Genomic DNA, 20,406 nt, shown 5'->3' on the forward strand with positions numbered 1-20,406 from the left:
GAGAGTGACTCAAAAGCATGGCTGTAAAATGATGGTAGCGATTTTGGCTCACACGCAGAGCCTGTTTTTTTGGGGGGGGGTATTCTTACTAAAATTAGTGCCATTGGACATGGAGATCCCTTGGGGTTGCCCAGCTGTCAGTGGGTATTTTGATGGTACCTGGGGTTTTTAACTGTGTGCACTTTTTTTTTTGCCTTGCTTCCTTACTCTTAGAAGAAAAACAGGGAAAAAATATGCTTTACTGAGCGATGCCTGAGAATCTACTCCTTTGCCAGCTGTGTACCACTAGGGCAGCTACATGAGATGTGGACTGTAAGAAAAACAGATTTTAATAAATCTCAGTTGCATGGTCATTACTTGGGTAGGAGGAGTGGAGCTCAGCTCACTTAACACAGTGTTTACATTTTTCTTAAACCTCATATTACTGCTGAATAAGGTGGACCAGGGTATTTGCAGAGCAGAATCCTTCTACTAGAATCTCTTTTACTAAAAGTGACTTTGTCGAATTGCAAGTGCTTGTCAGAATTTGTTTAATTCAAATTGATTATAGCAGCACAGGGACCTGCAAAGCCTGCCTCAGGGTGGGAGAAGGGACTGCCAAATTCTAGGGCAGACCAATATTCATTATGTGATTGTGGGGTTTGCTGCTCTCTGAATGCATTGATCTGCTTGTGGAGCCTGATTATAGAGGTGGAGAGATTAAATACAGGAAAGGGGATAGAAGGAGGAAGGGATGAGAGACTGATAAGTTTATGGAGGGGATGGTTTGATGGGATAATGTGATTTTAGTCCATAAGTCAATAACATGCCATCGCTGGTAATTAGTATCAATGGTCAGTGTGGGTCCGGCTGGAGAATCTTGCCCGCATGATCGGGGTTTTGCTGATCGCCATATTTGGGGTCGGGAAGGAATTTTCCTCCAGGGTAGATTGGCAGAGGCCCTGGAGGTTTTTCGCCTTCCTCCGCAGCATGGGGCAGGGGTCGCTTGCTGGACGATTCTCTGCGACTTGAAGTCTTTAAATCATGATTTGGGGACTTCAACAGCTGAGTCAAGGGAGAGAATTATTCCAGGAGTGGGTGGGTCAGCTTTTGTGGCCTGCATCATGCAGGAGGTCAGACTAGATGATCATAATGGTCCCTTCTGACCTTAAAGTCTATGAGTCTATGATAGGGTTATTAGAGAAAGGAATGACTGGGTTGGTGAAAGGATGTCCCTTTCCTCCTCCTTTGCCCCATTACTATAATTCTATTTGGGTTCTCCCAAAATCTAGCTCTGGGCCTCATTTATTCTGTACACAGGAAATAGCAACAAGATTGGCAAAACATTTTAATTGTGATCGTCTGAACAATTGCTTTGGAGTTTAATCTTCCATTAGTAATGATCATTTAAAGGAAAAGTTGAAAGTTCTCAGTCTCTGATGGAAACCTTTTATGGTCAGATTTTGATCAGCCTTTATTGCTTCATCTAAACCTCTTCCTTAGTTCTCTTTGGCGAAGACTATATTCAATAGCTGTTGGGTTTTTAGTAATTATTAGACCATATACTTTTTTACTGTAGCAATAACACTGCCCTATAAGTGCACATTAATTATTGCTAAGTTGCTATGCAATTGATGTCGATGCCAATTTTGCTCTACATTCACTCTAAAAGGAATTGTCGGGATTTGTTCTGCAGCCCATACTCATTCTCACTCAGCCAAATCACCCACTGTTTTAAAGGGCTATGTAAGGACATTAGGATTGGGGCCCATGCTAGACAGCCTCTTATTTGTTTACTGTTTCTTGCTGTAGCCTAAAGCTTTGGCAACTACCAATGTATTCCAAACAGCAAAGCAAAACCCTTTTTTATAGTAAACATAACTCCTGATCTGGTGAAGACTCACCAGCAGTGGGGGTTATTTTAATGGACATGCTGTATTACTTTAATCTAAGCCTTTCACCATCTGTTCTGCCTATAATAGTGAATGCAAAAAGAACATATTTTACATTTCAGGGTTACATTAGTAAAAAGTAAGATAAAAGTGATTTAAAAGCATGCATATGTTCTTAGTACAATGCAGCCCGCATCTGTGATGTTTTTTCTCATGGCTAAGACACAAATCAAGAGGAAAAGCTGCTAACGCCTCATCTAGTGAAAGTTTTTCATGGAAAAGAGGACTCCACTCTGAGAGGATTTCACTATATATTTAACAGTTTATAATGATAAAAACCTGAGCAGGCTGCCAGGAAATTAGATAACTGTAACATCCATTGCATGAACATCTGGCATTGTGAGTAAAGCTGGCTGTTGTTGCTATCTATGGAAGGATGAGGGCTGAGGCCAATGGGACACTTGTATTCAGTATTATGGAATGAGAGGTCAGGTGTGTGTCTGGTGGGAGAAAGTGGCAAAAAATATTGTAGCCTAATACATTTTTATGGCCTCTCTTAAACTAAGCTTTAGATAGCCATGGGAGGATTGATTTCTTCCTCTTTCTACCCCCAAAAATAAAACCCTCCCGAAAATTCTCCTGGGATAAAAGGAGCATCAGTGAGTCCAAATGATCCCTCACTGGGTGGATGCTAATCCTCTGATCACTTCTCATCAGGCTGGCACACTGAACTAGCACTTTGGAAGACAGCTCTAGTGTCTGGAAGTGCCAGGTCAGTCTGTCAGGAGCTGGCAGCCCAGCAGGAAGCAGTTGAAGGACTGGAAGTGGTCTTGAAATAGATCATTTGAATTCATTGTTGTTCCTTTTCTGCCAACAATATTTTTAGCTGTGGAAGGTGTGATTGATTTCAGGCGTTGCCTCAGGCCAAAGAAGTCCTTCATCTTGTCCCAACCTTTATCTCCTAATTTGATTAGACAAGCCACATGTCTAAAAAGTACTGCCTGAGAGCAGACATGGAGAAAAATGAGCAAAGTTGAAAACTTTCAATTATGCAGGAGCAGTTTCTTTACAGAAAACAATGGTTTCTCTGCTTGTGATTGGCCAGATTGCTATTGAAACCAAATTCAGTTTTCTGTGCCCTTTCATCACCTGGGCTAATTGAGCCTAATTCTAATTTGAGAGGAGCCATTTTCATTTTTATTTCAACAGAGCTCAGAGCTGCTGCTTTACAACCCCACTAAAACTACCACTGAGGAAAGTCACACTTACCCACATAAGTGATCCCACCTGTGAACATCATGTTCCCAGAAGACATAAGGGTGGGAAGGCAGCAGTAGAGTCAGCTTGACAATGCCAATTGGAGAAGCTTTAAAAGAAAATGTTTTAGGTTATGTCTGCCTGGGCTGTGGACTGAGGATATGCTGTCATATACAGGCAGGCTTTCTAGATCACAACCACAAATAACTCATTATGTTAATTTAATTTGGCCCAGGGCCTAGCAGCTCCAGGTCAGGTCTCAGATGACCACCTTTTACATCAAGTACAAAATCTTGCTATTTTTGGTTACTTGGCTATATGGCCATTACCTGGTGCATTTCTGATACATTGGATATGTGCCCTTTGGGATGGTTCCCTGCTCTGTGAGATATGTGTGTGAGACCTGTTGAATTCACTCTTATTTTTACCTATGTGAAGAAGATCCCCACAGAAGTCAAACAAATTTTCATTGCAACCTAAATATATCATTAGGGACAAAAACTCTTTCCATGTTGGTAGCAATGTAGCTGCATAATAGAGCCAGGAGAAAAAAAATGCCCATCAAAGCTGAGCAAAATTTGGAATGTTCACCCTGTGAGAAATTCTAACGTTTCAACATTTTATTGTCATCCCAAATTAGAATGAAAAGTTGAAATTTCAAAAACTTTTGTGGAACAGAAATTCTGAAAAATTGCTATTTGGAAATATTGAAATGTAACATTTTGACATTTTTGATTGAAATGAAACAGTCTGAATTTGGGAATGTCAAAACACTTCATTTCTAGTCAGTACAACATTAAACTGCATTTTCCCATTGTGGAGCATTGCCTCATGGGAGTAGTGGTTTGGGAACCTGATGCCCCTACTCCCCCTTCCTATGGAAAATTTCAGTTTTCCATTGGAAATTCATTTTGACAAAAAATTCCCAACCAGTTTAATGCCAATTATTTTTCATGTGAAATCATGTTTTTTTCAAAAAAGTATCTTTTTTTAAAATTAAAACACTGAAACCATTCTATTTTTGGTAAAAAAAAAAAAAAATCAGTTTTTGAAAACCACAATCCAAAAACTGAACCGAAAAGCATTTTTTATTTTTAGTGAAAACTTTTACCAAAGCATTTTCAATTTTTTTGGTTTCCATTTTTGTGTGGAAAAAAATGAAAAAAACATGACCAAAATAAATTTTTGTGTGAAAACTTTTGTTTTAATTGAAAAGCCTATTTTTGTCAATTTATTTTTTTATGAAAAAATTTCAAAACAAACACTATGTCCTTGTCACAGAAAAGTTTGAGGATGTTCGTGCTAGGAAGAGCAGAGAAGAGTTTATTTACTGGCTTGGCACACAATGCTACATCAATTAACAAAAATTCACAGCTAACTGAAGTCCATTTATGTGAGCTAAGGTAGGGTAAAGTATAATATCATGATATTATATCCCAACTAAGGGCTGATCTTAGCCAACAAAGGCCGAGAATCCTATATCCCCGGCTCAGAATGTTGGCTGGTTTTCCAGACTGGTTTTAAAGGGACTAATTTATTGCCTCTTGTTCCCTCACTCTAAAACCCTATATATCTGAAAGGGTCTGGTGTCCCCTAAGACTGTGAGATAAATAGGGTTGTACTGGACTGTTAGTCATTTGCTCCACCCTGCATATCTTCTGCCCATAAGTCTGTATGTAGGTCTTTTGCATTGAATTTTCTTTTGTGAACAAATAACAAAACATGAGTGGGCTATGCAAAGCTGCTAGCATTTCTTGGTTAGACTCATGTTAGCCTTTTTGTCAGCAAACAGAGTTCATAACTCAAAATGCTGCAGAAATAAGCAATTAAAAACACACACACATCCCTGCCCCCCTCCCTGACCAAATAGTTCCACTGCTGGAGTTGCACAGATGGTTTAACTTTCCTGAAGTCAAACATATGGTCAGTAGTTTTGATTGGTAAGTGCATTGACCTTGATTCTGTTTGATAATGAGGAGTTTCATAGCAACTCAGTTTAATGAAAGAGAAGGTAGCTTATGTTTTTAGGAAAGAAATTTGATTTGTACCAAAAGAAAGGTTACTGGGTATTTACAGGGGGAGTGAGAGGAGTTGAGAATTACAGGTTCTTTTAAGCATATTGATTTGGGGCATTGATATGCAGTACTAGAGAGATGAGAGTTGCATGTTTTGGTCCCATCCCATTCCATGATCTTGGCTATAGCTGATGTAAGAAAATGATCCACAAGTTTTTATGGCAAAAATTAATAGAAAGATACATAAGCGGTAATAAGCATTATTTATTCAGAAAAGCATCCAGAAATTCATATGCTTATCCAAAATTTAGCTTTACCTTTAACTCCCTCCAAGCACAACCCTCCTTGCTCCAACTGGCCCCATATCTCTTCCTCCCCCTTGATAGGTCCTGATTCTGTCTGCCCTTTTTGTTCTCCTCCCCCACCATCCAGTATTGTTCTCAAGTGGGGATGACCAGATAACCCTCTTCCCCTGCTCTGGTAAATGGTCTCCAGTAGTTTGTTTCCTTGCTCTCATGCAGGAGGGCAGTGTAACCCTTTGAGGTCCTGCTGATCCACTGCTTTAAAATTGAGGAGCACTCTGGAGCTTTTCTCCACAGTATTTTGAAATCCCTGAGTGCACCGGAACCTTCCTTTCCATCAGCAGTAGGTGAGAAAGGAAACTCTGAGAAGACCTGCCACCACAGGTAAGAAAGTGAGATATGTGGAAGGGACAGGGATCATGACATAGGAATTTCAAAACAGGTTCAATTTTGGTTTGGAGATGAGCGCGTGTTCAGGGTGAGAGGTTATTTCAATCCATTTTAAAACCGCTTTTGAATGGAAGAAGGGAGCTGAATTATTGAACATCAGTGTTGAATTTGGTGAGCTAGACTTTACATGTCATAAGAGGGCTTTTTAAATGGGGGAGTGGGATTTTTCAGACTTTTCTGATGTCTGCCTTGTTGGGTATAAGCTCATCACAGAATGCTGTACAGGGAAAGACTGTGAGATGAGTCCCCATCAGAAGAAGAGCAACCTTTCCCCCAGTCTAGTTGCTTATGTTGTCTTGTTCAGGTTTAGTTATGCCTCTGCCTTTCCTTTTGTGTTACAGTATTCTGGATTTCACACAGAAAGATCTGAATCTGACCATGAGAGCCAATGGGGTGGAAGTCCACTAACTGATACTGCCTCTCCACAATTACTGGAACCTGCTGAAAGGCCAAGCTCTCAACACCATGATGTCTCCTGTGCCTATAGACAGTACTCAGACCGCAGCTCTCTCTGCTATGGTTTTGCACTTGACCATTCCAGGTTGACTGATGATAGACATTTCCATACTCAGGCCTGTGAAGGAGGCAGGTGTGAGGCTGGTAGATATTTCCTGGGCACACCGCAGCCTGGAAGGGATACTTGGTGGGGTTCTCGTTCAGCATTGCCCCTGACAAAAACTTCCCCTGAAAGCAGAGAAGCATATGAAAACAGCATGCCCCACATCACTTCAGTTCACAGGCTCCATGGTAAGAGATAATTGCTGAAATGGTGCTATAGCAGTACAGAGGCAGATTTTCAAAGGACTGACTTAAACATGCCCAACTTGTATACGTGTGACTCCTGATGTGTGTGCTCAAGTCAGGGTTTAAGTGTATGAACTGGGAGTTGTGAAGGTGCAAGTCTGAGTTTTGATGAACTAGCCTAAATAATAAAATATTCTATTTGTTCCATATTTTTTTAACTGTGAAATTTAGTTAGGAACACATAATAAGTGAAATTTTAGCAAACGTGAAGAGGTGCACTTAGCATACATATTTTATTACCTTGAGTGAAGGCTGTGCAAGTTTGGATAGAATAAGAACTAACCCAAACTTTTATCCAGAACCAAACCTAAATTTAATATGTTCTGTAGTTTGGAAAAAAATTGGAGATTTCCCCCCGCTTTTTTTACTTTTTAAACTTTTGATCCCTTCCACCGGTCCTCTCTTGGACTAGAAGTAAATATGCTGGGGAAAAAAAATAACAACAACCAAGAAAGACTGTTTTCCAAGTAATTCCAGGCAAGGAGTATTGGAAACTTCAAAAGAAGCCCTGATCTTGATTTGATAGAGTCAAGAGGTTTGGATAAAATTCACATAAACACTCAGAATACCAGGTGCTTATCCAAACCAAATTGTACTTCCAAACTTTTTGAGCATTATCCATCACAACCTACCTTGTGCTGCAGATGTTTCATATACAAATTAGCAATAATAATAATAATAAAAAAAATGCCATGAGAAGCATAGAGATCATTATAGACATTTGTGGCAGTCCAATGTAGCAGTAGTTGTGCATATTGAAAAAAGAACTGGATTGCAGCACTAGGTATTACCTAAAGAACCCATGAGAGCACTGAGCCAAATCCTCAGCTATTGTAAATTGGCATAGCTCCATTAACTTTTAGCATGTGGCATTATAAGTTTAGAAAGAATAGGTACTGTTTCATTCCAGTAAGAAAAAAAATATGCCGAGAGAGAAAATGAAAGAGCAGATTCAAGGAAATACAGTCTGAAAGAAAGAGAAGGAAGAATAGAGGCCTCTAATTTGCTTTGGTTAGTACTGTTCTGCGGCTTTCTCTTTGTGATAAGCTATTGCACTTCCTTGTATTCTGCTCCCTAATACTGATATTCATGAGTTCATCTAGCTTTTTCTTCCCAATATGAAAACTGAGACGTGTGAGTTGATTTCACAGTTATAGACATACACTTTGATATATATATTTCTCATGTTATAATTTTTGGTGATCACGCTAATGGAGTAATGTAAAATATTATTTATGGACATAGTGTAGTTCTTACAGATATGTTAAAAATATATTTATCACTTTTTTACCACAGAAAATCAAAGAAAGCCGAACATAGAGCTTGGTTTTGATTTGCTTCTTAGTTTAACTTTTATTCCAGATGCTTCAGATAATTCCTCATTGTATGAAGCTCCACAGATCTATTACAGTGGATCTTCAGCCTGCATGTAGCTTTGGGGGCAGAACCAGACCTGTCAGTCACTATCAGGAAGGGAATGTCCCATGTTCTGAAGAACCTACCAGTTTCATTCTGCCTCCACAGTTGCAGACAGGCAGTTCCAAACCACACTACTGCAGAGCATCAGTCTTTCCCCAAACAACCTCCCTTTGAACTGACTGGACTTAAAACATTTGAACTTTGCTTCCAGAGCTGCTTCTTTGGGTAAGAATGTGATTTTTCTCTTCTCTCTTTCTGAGGTGTACTTGAGTGGTGCATTGTCACCCATGCACAGGCTAATAATGGTGGTCAAAGCCAAGAAGGGGAAAGCAAAATTAATGTGCCTTCTACACTTCTCCCCTCTTTTTGTGGGCAGGCCCCTCAGTAATGGTTCATTCCAGGCAGGAGTCACCTAGGCCTCTTGTGACAGGGCAGGCCATACTGGAGAAATAGCAAGTGGCAACTCCACATCTACTCCCCACAAAGATCAGCACCAGAAGACCAGAGCACTGAAGGAGGCAAGGAAAGGTACTTCCAAACTACTGGAATCAACCTCTTACATCTCCTCAGAAAAGACCACACAATATTTCTCCTCTGGATCTAAACTGGAACCATACATCCCTCTTCATGAAGCCCTGGAGGATGTCACAAACAAGACAAAAGGTTCTAAAAAGTCTACATAAAATGTGTTGTTTCTCCCCCAAATGAACTCAGCTCTTTTCTTTCTTGTAAAGGACATAGCAATTCCCACAAAGGGAGATTTTCTTCCAAGGGTTCCATGGACTGGACAATTGATTCATGCCTTAGAAGAAATTATGAGGCCAGTTTGGCCAACCTTGAGGGCTTCAGCTGCCTCCAAATATTTTGCCTGCTCTACCTTTTCATGGACAGATATGTTTTAGCATCTCATTCTCCTCAAGACCAAGGAAGCTTGTGGTCTAGGGACCTTTGTCTGAAAAATCTTCTTGGTGACAGAATTGGTTTTAGATGCATCCCTTGATGCACTACATTTCTCAGCAAGAACAATAGGTTACAATACAATGTTCTGCTTCTGGTTTTCCTTGTAGAACGCACAAGTGCAAGAGAACATCTCTCATGTGTTTCAAAATACTCTGTCAGAAAGCATTTTGGAGAACTGACAAACTACGGGGGACGGGGGGGGGGAAGAGGGGATTGGAGTATTTGGAGAAGACAAAAGAACACTAGCCTTTCGTAGGCAGTAAAGAAGAGAGAAAAAGCCACATTTCAACAGTAAAAAAGCCTTTCCTTGTACAACTAGAGGGACAACCCCTACAGCAGAGAGAGAAAGAACAGACTGGAGGAGGTTGTAGTTTATCAGACAATAGCCAGCCTCCTTAATATCATATCCTTTCCAGTGTGCAGAACTGGTCACTGTTCATATTGGATAAACATGTCCTGGACCTCTCCAGAAGGAATGCTCATTAGAATTTCATAAGAGACCTAGATACAGATTCATTTTCTACTCTAACTCAATCTATCCAGGAAAGAAATGGGACAGGAAGAAGCTATTTACACCTTCTCCCTATAGATAAGGGGCTATGGAATCAATCTCCTTTTACGAGGAGGGCAAAGACCTATACTCCATCCTGTTCAAAAAGAGTCAAAAAGAGATCGGGCAGAAGCAGAGAAGTGCTGGATTTTAAACATTTGAACACATTTAAAAAAAAATGGAAATTCAAGATGGAGACTCTGAAATTCATCCCAGCAATGATCAGCAATAATTTTCTGTTGCTTGTAGTCAAAAGGAGACATAAGTCCATATTCCACCATTACCATCCCACAGAAAGTTATCATGCTATGCCAAAGGATAACATCACTTCCAACACAAGTCCTTACCTTTTGGATAGTATGCAAAGACACTAGTGGTCCTAATAATAGCTCTCAAACAAGAAGGGGGGAACCATATTTATCCCTTCCTCAGGGTCCCATCCAGAGCTAAATTGATACTAGATGCTCAGTGTAAGATTTGGATTCCAAATAAGCATAGGGTGATATTCTTGGAGGAGTAGCAAGACAAACTGTAAATACTCATACAGGAAGTGAGTTGTACTACAGTGCCTCTAGTACAGTCATTCATGTTCCTCTTGGACATGATAGCATTGTACATAGATACACTACAGTGGACCACAGGCAAACTGAGAACTCTCCAGAATTTTCTTCAGTCCCTTCCATATTCCATATTATCCCACCCATCAGTGAAAGTGGGAAAAGTGCTTCATAAATCAGACACAGTTATGACAATGGTGCCAGCCTGGAAGTATAGGGCACTTCTTTGGGGGTCACAGACAATCCAGGGAACATGGTCCTGGCAGAAGATGTACAGCATGAGAGCTCAGAATTATTTGTTATGGACTCAGGCAACTGGCTCTCTCCATGGACAATGGGCGTATATTGCCCACAACAGACAATATATCCACCAAGTCTTTTCTAAACAAGTAAGAACCAGAAAAGGCAAAGCTACTGTTGTCTTGGGCAGAGAAAAACTCTCAGACTTCTTGTGGGACCTTGGGCAAGTTACTTAGGGCCAGATTTTGAGCCACTTACCCTTGAGGATGAACACTTATACAAATAATCCCTTTGGGACAAATTCTGATACCTTCACTCACATTGAAGGCTTTCTCCATAAGCATCCACATGAAGCCAATGGGCCCATTTGAGAGGTAAGGGGCTGCTCACTGTGAGCAAAGGGATCAGAATCTGGTCAATAATTTTGCTAAATTTCAGTTCCCAATCTAGAAAACGGGGATATTAATTTTAAGAACGTTGAGAAAGGACTATCTTCTATTTATTCTTTGTACAGTGACTAGCAGAATGGAGTCCTAATCCTGACTGGGGACTCTGGGTGCTACTGCAGTACAGATAAATAATAATTCCCTGTTTCAGTATATTAAGGCTAAATTAATGTTTGTGAGGCGCTTGGATACTATGGTGATGGGCCTACAGCTAGCTGATGTTGCCTTCAGCAGAGTGCTCCACAGTATAATATCCCAGATATACACAGAGAATGGAGTGTATATAGTATTTGGCCACAGTTATTAACTTTATCACCCACACTAGAGGCACACTGGTGATAACATCCCACTCTCATAGATATGTGGACCTTAATACAAAGACGAATAGAAAAATTTATCTGTGCTTACCTGAAAATTTTCTTTCTTTGAGTAATAAGGTCCACAAATCCTGCCCTCCCAATTAGACAATATCGTTTATATACGCTGAGGCAAAACATAGCATTCAGTAATTTGCAGAAGTCCTTCTTGTGCTCTGCAATGGACATGTATATTAGCAGGTGTTTTACCAGTTACATTATTATATTGTCTCTGTAGTTGGGTATTATCCTTCTTGGCTGTGGAAATTCTTTCAATTGTTAGGTTCTTCAGGGGTAGGGTTACTCCCCTCCTGCCAGTGATGGATGGGTCTGGTTCCGCCCCCTCCACTGCATGCCAACTTGAACACTCCCTGTAGCAGATCTGTGGGCTTTATTACTTGAAGAAAGGGAAACTTCAGGTAAGCACGGTTACATTTTCCTATTCTAAATGTTTGAGACAACAATATTCTTGCATTACAAAACTAAGTACAGCGCTAATTTGCTATATCTGTGAACACAAAGGCAACTGTTTTGTTATTTCTCTTTGTGATTGCCAGGCAGCATGTATAATGTGCTATGTAAGGCCACACAAAAACCCAGTGTCTGGATTTATAATGTACTTTACCTACATCTTAAAGCACAGAAGGGGTTAAAAGGACACAGTCTAATAATAATAATAATAAATAATACAAATTTATATAGCCTTTTGTGGGCCTGATTTTCAGATGAGTCTCAATCCACTTTCTGATTTTCTGGATGCAAAATGGTACTTAGCCAAGTGCTGCCAGCTGTACTTGTAATTCACTGTAGGTGCTAATTACACCTCCTAATTACAGACTATCATTGAAAATCAGGCCTTTATGTTCAAAATCTGATCAAGCAGACTTTCTCCTCAGAACACCCCTCTGAAGAAGTAGCATTACCTGCATATTACAGGTGAGGGTGGTAAATGTACATTGGTTAAATCAAGGCTAGTGGTGTTAGACCCAGGACTAGAACTCAGAAAGACTGAATGGCAGTTTTGTGCCCAATTGATGTTTTATATCCTTTGCAGAAGAAATATTGCATTAAGAGCTCAAGCACAAACATTTGGGTCAATTAGCTCAATTGGCCTATCTTGACAACAACACTTATGTGGTAGGAAGAATGGTCTTAAAGTTTAAATCACTTGTCTGGGTCTCAGGGACCCGTTTTGAATTCCTGGCTCTCTCTGGGCTTCTTTTGTGACCTTGGGGAAGCCACTTAACCTCTGCTTCTGTTCCCCATCTGAAAAATGGGGAACAACAGTACTTATATTGCCTCTTGTCTACTTTTTGTGTCAGGGACTGACTGTCTTTTATGCACAATGGGGCACAGTTTGGGTCTCCAGGTGATACTGTAAAGCAAACAATAACCAGAAAGACCAATACAATCCATTGTTACATTAAAAAGAGGACTTTAGATTGTTTACCTTCTTTCTGAGATCCACACACAAACCAAAACTGATGACTTGTTCCCTTTCTTTATCTGCTCTGCAGGGAGAGGACACTGGGATGAGGACAGTGTTGTTAGCTCCCCAGATCCTGGCTCTGCTAGTGAATCAGGAGACCGATACCGTACTGAGCAGTATCAAAGTAGTCCACATGAGCCCAGCAAAATTGAAACTCTAATAAGAGCTACCCAGCAAATGATTAAAGAGGAAGAAAACAGGCTTCAGCTACAGAAAACAACCCCTGATCAGCTGGTCTCTATTAATGGAGCAGGGAAGAAGCACTCTATTTGTTTTGCAAACTACCAGCCACAGCAGTTGACAGGGGATGTCTGCCGTGTTCCTACAGTTGCCAACACCTCTCCTTGTGAACACATCCAGCAACGAGATGGAAAGCTTATGAGCCCACATGAAAATGATTATGACAACAGCCCCACAACACTGTCTAGGATAAGCAGCCCAAATTCCGACCGCATTTCTAAATCTAGTTTGATACTAGCTAAAGACTACCTGCATTCAGACATGTCCCCTCATCAAGCCACAGGGGACCATCCAGCAGCTTCTCCAAACTATTACACCTCCCACAGGCAGTACTTTGACAAGCATGCTTACACGTTAACTGGATATGCTCTGGAGCATCTATATGACAGTGAAACCATTAGAAACTATTCCTTGGGCTGTAATGGATCACACTTTGATGTGACTTCTCACTTAAGGATGCAGCAAGATCCAGCACAGGGACACAAGGGGACATCCGTTATAATAACCAATGGAAGCTGATGTTTTTTCTAAAATATTTTGTGCTCTAAAAAAATCTCTGAAATATAATTGGAAGATATATAAGTTTTAATGCCCTTGTTGTTACCAGCATTTGATATACCACACTGCACTAGAGAGAATAACCTAAGGTACTGGGGATGAGTGTGTTGACACGTTACTGTAAAAAAAAAAAAAATGCACTGGCATTCAGGGTTATAGTGAATGGAGCTAAAGTCAAAATTGCTGCCACATTATATAGAGAAGAAGATAGAGGAGGTCTGTGTTGGGAGCACATTGTGGCAGGCCAGCTGAGCAATTCATGCCTGTTGTGTTGGAGTCAGTTGATGAAAATACTGCCAAGGGCAGACTCTCTGAATTGCATGTGCCCCACAGGTCTTAGTCACCAAAACAGCTATGCATTCTTTACATGCAAAAATGTGGATCATATATCTTTTCAAAATACACATAAAATGGGTACATTAACTGATTTGTTTATTCACTAGACTCTAGCCATGTTATGTTGCTCAGTGGCATAAAGCATCTAGGACTAGCCAAAAGGAAAAAAAAAAAGAGAGAGCGAGAGAGAGATATCTTCAGAATTATTACTTTATTGAATAGCCACACACATAGTTATACACTTGCTTGACTTGAAAGACATAAATTGAGCAACATAGTTATGACTGGCTACTGGACTGCTTCCTCATGCAATATTTAAAAGAAGGAACCAGAAAGGGGGGATTTCTCAGCCTGGTTTTGAGTAATGCAGAAGATATGATTGTAACAGGAAGATACTTTGAACTGTGATCACATTCTGGATGAGTGCATGAGATGTCTGGTAAAGTGAAATGGAAGAAAATTAGTGAAGGGAAAGGGGGAAAAGGAGCTGAAATAGAGAGTGGTCCAAGATGAATTAGTTTAATCTCATAGTGATGTATACCATGTAACCAAAAATATGCTGTGAGGAAAAAAATGTTCCAAGTGGCTGAACTAATCAGGAGTGAGTTAGAACCATAGGAGGAATTGCATAAAATTACTGGAAATTTGGCTGTAAGGACTATAAAACACAACTATATTAATGTAAGGATATAAGAGACAAAGACAGACAAAGTGAAGACTGCAGGGTGACTGTGATAAATTCTGAGAAAATCTTTGGGCACATTAAGAAAGTGAAGGAGATTGTAAGGACTCAAAGTTGGAAGAGGTAACCTGTTGACTGAAGTGATGGGTGTGATTTTGAAAAAGGCATACATTCTTGTCTTGTTCACAAAGGAAAATAGGGAAGAGAGATCAGGAACAGTCATGTAGTAACCAGGGAAAGAGAAAAAAAGATACTAAGGGAAAAATCAGGGTCTTGAGAGAATATGGGGAATAAGAAACCCCGGTGTCCGATGACTGACTACAGCATCAGGGCCTGCAGGGACCTGCCTTAAATTAAGAGATGTGTCAAAGGAGGTAAGTAAATATATTTTAAAACCTTATGATCAGGGAGATACTGTTGGACTGGAGATGAGCTAATATAACACCTGCACTTAAAAAGGCAGCTAGGAAAGATCATAGTAACAGTCATTGGCACAATCCTTCAAATGATTTCAGTGGGAGCTGGACCAGGCCCCTCCTGATTATACCAACCTAGAGTATGGGCAAGAGGGGGGGATGTTGTAAAAATGAGCTGAGCACTACAGAATGGCTTGATTTGTAATGTAAAAAAGCTAGATGTATGGGAGTTTACTTTCAATGGTCATAAGACACAATCCACCAAGTAGAAGGTTGCTCGGAGAGTTTGGATAGATTACAAAAGTATCAATCTTCAAAGCAGGGCTAATCAGTAGCAAAATAATAATAATCCGGGTCACCAAGTAGAGATTTACTTGGAGACCGAGAAAATCACATAGCCAACTTGGAATACTGTTATATACAGTTCTGATCACTTTGAGGCAGATTGTGATACTCTTACACCACAAGCAATCCCATTTGACTTCAGAGTGATCATTCATAGTGAAAGATACTCTTCCAGAAGAGAAAGATGTTATAATCTGGCCTTTTTTATCTAAAGCTAATAATAGAAAAGGTAGAGCAGAACACAAAGCAGAAAGATAAAGAGAATGAAAGATCTAATAAGTGTTTAAATAAACTGGGTCTGTTATCTTCGGATAAGGAAAGATTTAGAGGGAATGTCACTGATGTGCACAAAGTTCTGCATGGAAGAGAGATTAGATAACAGTATAAGGTTATTTGGATTAGTGGCAGATATGAGCCAAGGGGCATTAAATGTTAGCCAAGGAAAAATGAGAACAAAACAAATTTGGAGAGAATTATATTAAATGAAGCCTAATAATCTGAATGAACTATAAAGGTCATAAACAGGAGCAGCTAGTATAAATAATTTGTAAAAAAGATAAAAACAAGGCAAGTATTTAATGTTGTTGGGAAAAATGCTAACAACTGCTAACTCAAAGGGGTGGATGGACCAAAATGGATTTCTTTCAGCCCAACGATTTTATATATTCCTAAAAAGTTAGGAATGAGAGGGTATTTTTGATAAGTCTAGTACTGGATACATCTTTATTTAGTTTACACCTATGAATAGTATTAACTTTTTATTTGGAGCCTCATTGTACAGTATTAAAATGTGATTTGCTGAGTAAAACAGAATAGAAATACATGCTATCATATGTCCCTTGGAAACTGCTAGTACATTACAAAAGTGACTCTAAGTAAATATGAATATTATACTAGATTACATTACGAAAGGCACCTTCATAAATGACTGTACTTCTAACACAGTTTGTTTATATTCTTCATTTAGGAAAAAAGCAAGTAAGCTATGCAATAAAGATTCCCTGTTACTATTTACTGTGATCCCATATAGAATAAAAGTTTCTAAGCAACTATTGCTAAATTAAATTTCTCCTATGCTGAGATTTTCCATAGTTTCATTCCACTACAGTGGCAAATACAGGAAGGTGCAATGTAATAAATATAACATTTAAAATAACAATACAGTGGTCTGGTGCCCTCCACCTGCAGCCATGTTGTAAGACAAGCAAGACTGACACTTGCTCATTCCCCATGCAAGATGGCAGCAACTATTGCTCCTTCTTAGTTCATCATTGTCATTGACTGGAGGCACTTGCCAGTTACGGGCTATCTGATTGGCCATCCTGCTCCCTTAAATGGCCAGCTTGGAGGGAACAATTTTATCTTAACTTCAAAGCTGGCAAGGAGCTTTTAATGTGATTTTGAAAAATTATTACAAATTATTTGTAAGCATAATTATTATGTAAGCTTAGGGACAGTTTGCAACCCTTAACTGTAGCATTCATTACTGCAAGTGGCATAACATGTACTTTCCTGTAGGGCACAAAGCTTACACTTGTTCATGACATCAGTGCTTATTGTATGACATACTTTAATGAACTTCATATTTAGTTCAACTCCCCACTTAACCTCAGTGATAAAATGTAAAAATCCTCAACATCCTTCAAGGAATGTATGTTTTAAAAAAAGAGATGAGCAATTTTGGAAAATTTGAAAATGCAAGATACAGTATTTGCTTTGATATTTTTCAAATGTTTCATATTAGATCATTGGTATCACTTTATACCTGAGACATTTTAGGGTATGTTTCAGTTCCACAAGTGCAACTAATACTATACTGATTGCACTGTAGTATGCTACCATTTGATATCATAATAGCATTATGTCAACAAACATAACAACAAGTGAATATGCTAATAAAACTGCACACTACTTATGATGACCCTTATCAAAAGCTTGTTGAAACCAATGGGAGTCTTTTCATTGAATTCAGTGGGCTCTGGATCATGCTTTCTATGTCTTTATTTGATGTTAAGAAAAGAATGGAACTGTCTCTCACTTATACACAGTTGCACTCAGTGGGCATAGTGTACACGTTTAAGGCCAGAGGCTTATACAAATTCTTAACTTAGAGTAAGAAACAGTCCTATTGGTTTCAATGGATATATTTGTGGAGTAAGGTGCTAATCTAGCAGAATCTGGCTCCTAGTGATTTGGCACTAGTTTTTTTTGTGCACATGGAAGATGTAACTATGAAAACTGTAAAGGGAAATGCCCCCCAAATGACATGTATTACTAATGCAGATTGTTTTTTCTATACATGCTTTGAATAGGTTTAGAAAAATGTGGGCAGCTCTGAACATTGGCGGGTGCCAAAGACCAAGAACATTTTGCTGTGCTTTCACCTTTTGGGGAATAGCCAACTTACTTTTTTGATGATGTTCCCACAAGTACTATCACTTGGTGTAGTACAGTAAAATCCTATTTATCCAACACTATTTAATCCACAAAGCCCTCCTCTTATCTGAATCTCAGTTATATCTCTACTGGCATGAAGCACTTATTCAATAATTTTCCTGATTACCTGAACCACCATTTATCTGAAAGGTATTGCTAAGCCCCCAAAGTATTCAGATAAATGGCCTTGTGTGGTATTTCTGCAAAACACATGGATGCACTGGAAAAGCTGACTGTCTGTTGAAGAAGCACCAACTTTTAATTGCAGCACCAAAGTCCAACAAACTCATGGCTATCAGAACGGGGCTTCAGACCTTCCATATGAAAGTTCACTTTGGCTTCAATTGGGGTTACTGCTCACAAAACAATACCAGGATCAGGGCCAATTATGGGTATTTTGGAGGCAGTTATGGTTATTGTCTGGTAGCAATGTATTTCAATTCAGGATTTTCCATGGAATTCTCTTAAATTTACACATAGCAGCATAGGGTCGAATCCTGTTCCTATTGAAGGAAATGGAAGTTTTGCTACTGACTTCAATAGGAACAGGGTTGAGGAATTTACTTCCACACAAAAATGCATGCTGGTTAGCCCCAAAGTAATCCAGACTGCGATATTCAGGTAACTAGAACACCTATTTTATATATTGTTTTATTAAAAATGGCTATTAAGTAATCTGAGTGTCTGCAGTAAAAAAACCCAACAGTGCTGTATTATCACTCTGGTACCATATACATCATTCTGTTTGTTGTGAATAAGGCCCCCGGAGCTCATGGGTTAGCAAAATATTTTTACTGCTCAATGCTCCAAAGGGAATTATTATTTTGGACAAGGAAAATTAAGTAGCATTTTCTGCAGAATGATGAGTGACAGTGTAGCTCCCTTTCACAGAAAGCATCCTTGGAGTGTCTGACAGTAAAAAATTACATGCAAGGAAATTTAACTCTAGTGTTCAGTTCATGCACACAAGAGTTCTGTGGATAAATCTTGGCTCCAACTGGTAAGAATGCACCCCTTTCTGAAAGAAGGGTAATTTATGGCTCCTGACATGAGACTATACATGAAAGGAAAGATCAAATATATAGGCATTATAGGAAGAAACAAAGGTTTTTTGGCAGGTTGTATCCACTATTTAACCTCTCCTTTCAAATGGTAAACATAGGATTCTAGGGTTTAAAATACAATTTTTAAACATTTTTATTTATTGAAATTTTGACTACATGTGATTTTGCTCTTAGACACTAAAAAAGTAGGACATTTGGAAACACATAAAATAATCTTAACCCATTATAAAACAGTACAGCAGTTCCATTTCTAAATAAATAAAGTCAATGGGGAAGAGTTCTTTTAAAGCACTGTAATTTTTTCCCAATGGTAAACATTTCAGCACATAAAACTAGAAAAAGGCACTTCAGAAACAATGACATGTTCATATTTGTTTTGACGAGCATATTTAAAAAACCCAACCAAACCTCAACTCCCCAAACCCAATGGATTATATTTATGAAAAAAGACACAGGTTGCCAACATTTCAAATGCCATGCCTTGCAATGTATAGGTTCTAGTGACACTGTAGCATAACATCTGTAATTTGAAGTTTTCCTTTGGAATGTAATGTAGGAAACACAATTTAGCTATGTTAACAATATCTTGCAAAGTGTTCCCATTTATAATTATTTATATTGTAAATAGCTTTCTGAAGTAAATTTGAAGTTAATGTGCATAAGATGTATTTATTATGTGAAGATTTTTTTGGTTTAAAATATAGTTACCAATATGCAGTTTTTGTCTGGTTTCATGAGTTTTTAAGCAAAGGACAGTCCTTTACATGGAAACATTTTCAAGAATGAATTTTAATCAGCTTATGAATACCTCAGAATTTAAAGGCTGTACAGGAGAAATTACTTAATTGGATTCCATCGGCTTTATATTTGAACAAAGTGTATTGAAATGGTAGGTAGCACTGATGGCACGTGCCTTTGCAATTCATTGAATCTGAATGAAGCATAGTTACGTTTTATTCTTCATTTATAATTTGCAGTTTATAATCCACTTAAAATACCAAAACCAAGGACCACTGGACACTAGGATATGGCGAGGCTGAGACATACCAATAACTCGCCAGTTATTTGCAATATTATACACACTGTTTTAGCATTTGTATTATGGCTGATGTACTGAAGTGCAATCCACTGCCAATGCCCAGTTCCTGGTATGACTGGGTCTTCCCCTGTCCCTGGAAGCTTTGGTGGCTGCAATCCACCTGTCTCACCTTACCTGAAGTCCCTGCAGCTGCAAAGGGAAGGCACTATTGCAGGCCTTTGTGGGGGTAATTAAGATTAGTTGCACAACATCTAGGGACACATGCTTCCTGCAGCTACAATCCCCCCATGCTACCTCTGCTTCAAGCCCAGCAGTGGTTGTTCTGGAGAATGGCAGTTCTGCAGAAAAGGACCCGGGGATTACAGTGGATGAGAAACTGGATAGGAGTCAACAGTGTGCCCTTGTTGCCAAGAAGGCTAATGGCATATTGGGCTGCATTAGTAGGAGCATTGCCAGCAGATTGAGGGAAGTGATTATTCCCTTCTATTTGGTACTGATGAGGCCACATCTGGAGTATTGTGTCCAGTTTGGGGCCCCCCCACTACAGAAAGGATGTGGACAAATTGGAGAGAGT

At 39.3% G+C, this 20,406-nt stretch overlaps 1 protein-coding gene across 1 annotated transcript in view; it reads left to right on the forward strand.

Moving 5' to 3' along the window:
- SIM1 (SIM bHLH transcription factor 1) overlaps positions 1 to 19,494 on the forward strand; it is a 67,094-nt gene extending 47,600 nt beyond the window's left edge. The window contains exons 11-12 of the mRNA XM_024198429.2: positions 6,237 to 6,642; positions 12,745 to 19,494. Of these exons, the coding sequence (XP_024054197.1) occupies positions 6,237 to 6,642; positions 12,745 to 13,475 (1,137 nt within the window). The 3' untranslated portion in view covers positions 13,476 to 19,494. The remainder of the gene's footprint in view (positions 1 to 6,236; positions 6,643 to 12,744) is intronic.
- The last annotated feature ends 912 nt before the right edge of the window (positions 19,495 to 20,406 follow it).

This window comes from Terrapene carolina, unplaced genomic scaffold, assembly GCF_002925995.2.
Source record: "Terrapene carolina triunguis isolate 2854851 unplaced genomic scaffold, T_m_triunguis-2.0 Scaffold42, whole genome shotgun sequence".
In the NCBI taxonomy this organism is placed as follows: domain Eukaryota; kingdom Metazoa; phylum Chordata; order Testudines; family Emydidae; genus Terrapene; species Terrapene triunguis.